This window comes from Mandrillus leucophaeus, unplaced genomic scaffold (assembly GCF_000951045.1).
Source record: "Mandrillus leucophaeus isolate KB7577 unplaced genomic scaffold, Mleu.le_1.0 Scaffold141, whole genome shotgun sequence".
Lineage (NCBI taxonomy): Eukaryota > Metazoa > Chordata > Mammalia > Primates > Cercopithecidae > Mandrillus > Mandrillus leucophaeus.
The window spans coordinates 434,374-436,555 of NW_012101377.1; the positions used below are offsets into that span (position 1 = coordinate 434,374).

The 2,182-nt window shown below is 60.1% G+C and overlaps 1 protein-coding gene across 1 annotated transcript in view; it reads right to left on the reverse strand.

Moving 5' to 3' along the window:
- Window positions 1-2,182, reverse strand: part of MATN1 (matrilin 1, cartilage matrix protein) — a 16,196-nt gene that overhangs the window by 5,597 nt on the left and 8,417 nt on the right. Inside the window, exon 3 of the mRNA XM_011974098.1 lies at window positions 54-276. Within this exon, the coding sequence (XP_011829488.1) occupies window positions 54-276 (223 nt within the window). The remainder of the gene's footprint in view (window positions 1-53; window positions 277-2,182) is intronic.

The window sequence follows — 2,182 nt, forward strand, 5'->3', positions numbered from 1 at the left end:
CAGCTCTCCCCTTCTCCGCCCCGCCCTGGCTCCGCCCCCGCCTGCCAGCGCACCGCAGAAGGCCTCCTGGAACTTCCTGGAGAGCTTCTCGATGACGCTGTAGCTCTCCACGTAGTCGACGTGCTCGTCCTGCGGCTCGCTGGCGATCTGCTGCAGCGTGGCCTTGTCCACGCGGCCCACTCCGATGGCGAACAACTCTACGCCGCTGGCCCGGGCCCGCGCAGACACGTCCTGCACGCTGTCCTGGGGCCTCCCGTCTGTCACCACGATGACCACCTGCGACACGCGGGGCGGTGTGACAGCGGGCTCCGGGAAGCCCACGGGACTGTTAGGAGAGGAGGCTGAGGCCCGGAGAGGCGGGGGGACTGCCGGGGTCGCACAGCCAGGCAGCACCCGGGGGAAGAGGACCTAGCTGGCCAAAGAGGAGATCCCGTTTCCTCTGACTGAAAGATGTGGCGGAGGGGCTTCCCATCTGCGTCGCCTCCCTCGGGCAGGCAGCTCTGAGATGCCCGGAGGGATGCGATGCCCCATCGCCAAACTGGGGCCTCTAAGGTCAGGGCCATGCCTTCCCCTCAGACTGAGGCGGCTGAGGGCAGGATCCTCAGACTGATGGCTGTGGGAGCCGTGCCACGCCCCTCGTGCCCCCGTGAGGCCGGGCCGGGGGTCCCGTGGCTTCACATGGTGCTGTTCTGGGCTTTGGCCACCAGATGGCAGCCGAGGCTAAGGGATGGGGCCGCCGCTTCCCGTCCCGCTGTCCTTGTGCCTCTAAGCCCCGGGACTCTGAACCAGGGAACGGAGGGAGGGCCACTCAACCCAAGGAAGATGCCTCCCTTTTCTTCCTCCACTCCCCGGTATGATACATGCCCCTTCCAGAGAGGGAAAGAATCCGCCCGCTCCCCTCCCACTAGGCTCCTCTGGTCTGTACCCTGGAAAGAGAGGCGGCAGATTCTGAGACTCATCTTCGTGACCCCCTGCCTGCACCCGCCCTGAGGCTAGGGCGCTCCCAGCTCTGCCCAGTCTGGGTTAGGCGTCCAGCCCCCGTTTGCTGCTTCTCTGCTTCTGACTTGGGTCTGCATCTGATTCCTGGGTCCCATCCTTAGCCCCAGGCCCTGACCCCTTGTCGTGATGACAGGCAGTTTAGATAGGCCGTGGTTAGAAATGCAGCTCCACAGGCTACAGGTCACCTTCCTGAGCCTCGGTTTCTTCATCTGTAGAAAGGGGTTGTGGTGAGGTTGAGTGAGATGACTCGTGGTTAGAAGCCAGAAAGAGCAACTCTTATTTTTACCGTCATTACCCTGGGCTCCCTGGGGAGTGATCTTGCACAATCTCTTCCTCTCCAGGGGCCTGGGCTCCTGGCTTTGAAAATCTAGCTGTGACTATTAGCTGCCATCCAGAGACCCACTGCCTCCTCGAGTCCCTACTCTCCCTGCTACCCGGCTTTCAGATTGTCCACCTTGTTGGGTCCTCCCACAGACGAACTCCAGGCTGAACACCTGGAGTCTGGCACCAGCTCCCCCAATGCCTCTGTGTCACCTGCTGGAGGACCTCACCACCCCAGGTCACCACCCCCATCTCCTTCACCCTCTCCACCACCTCAACCATCAGCTTCATCTGCAGCACCCCATGCTGAAACTTGTAGTTGGCCTCAAGACCGACAGGCTGCCTGATATGTCATTTCTTTGAGGGGTGGTCATGGCTGGGATGATATGCTGTTGTCTCTGTGAACACTTTTCCCACTTATTGGCTAAGCAAGTTGCTTAAGCTCCCTATGCCTCAGTTTCACCATCTGTAAAATGGGGATACCACCTCTGAACAGGATCGTGCTCATTTATTCACTGCATGCTACAGAGTGGGGTATGAAGGGGGGATAAGAAAGAGAACCTCCCCTGGGCTGGGGCCCTGGGCAGGGAAGTGGTGACTGGTGCTAACGAGGGCTGCGGTGGGGAAGTGCTGGAGCCTATGGGTGTGCCGCAGCAACAGAGGACACCTGGCTTAACCTCAGGTTCTGTGCTGAGCCCTGAACATGACAGTGAGGATACAAAGCCTGGGAAACGCTCAGCTCTCTGCCTGGAACCCTCGCTGACAGCGCAGGTGGCCACACAACCTTTCCATTTCCGAGCCCCTGCCCTCAGAGGATTATGAAATTAAAAATTAGCAAATGCCATGACGAGGCTTATGTGGT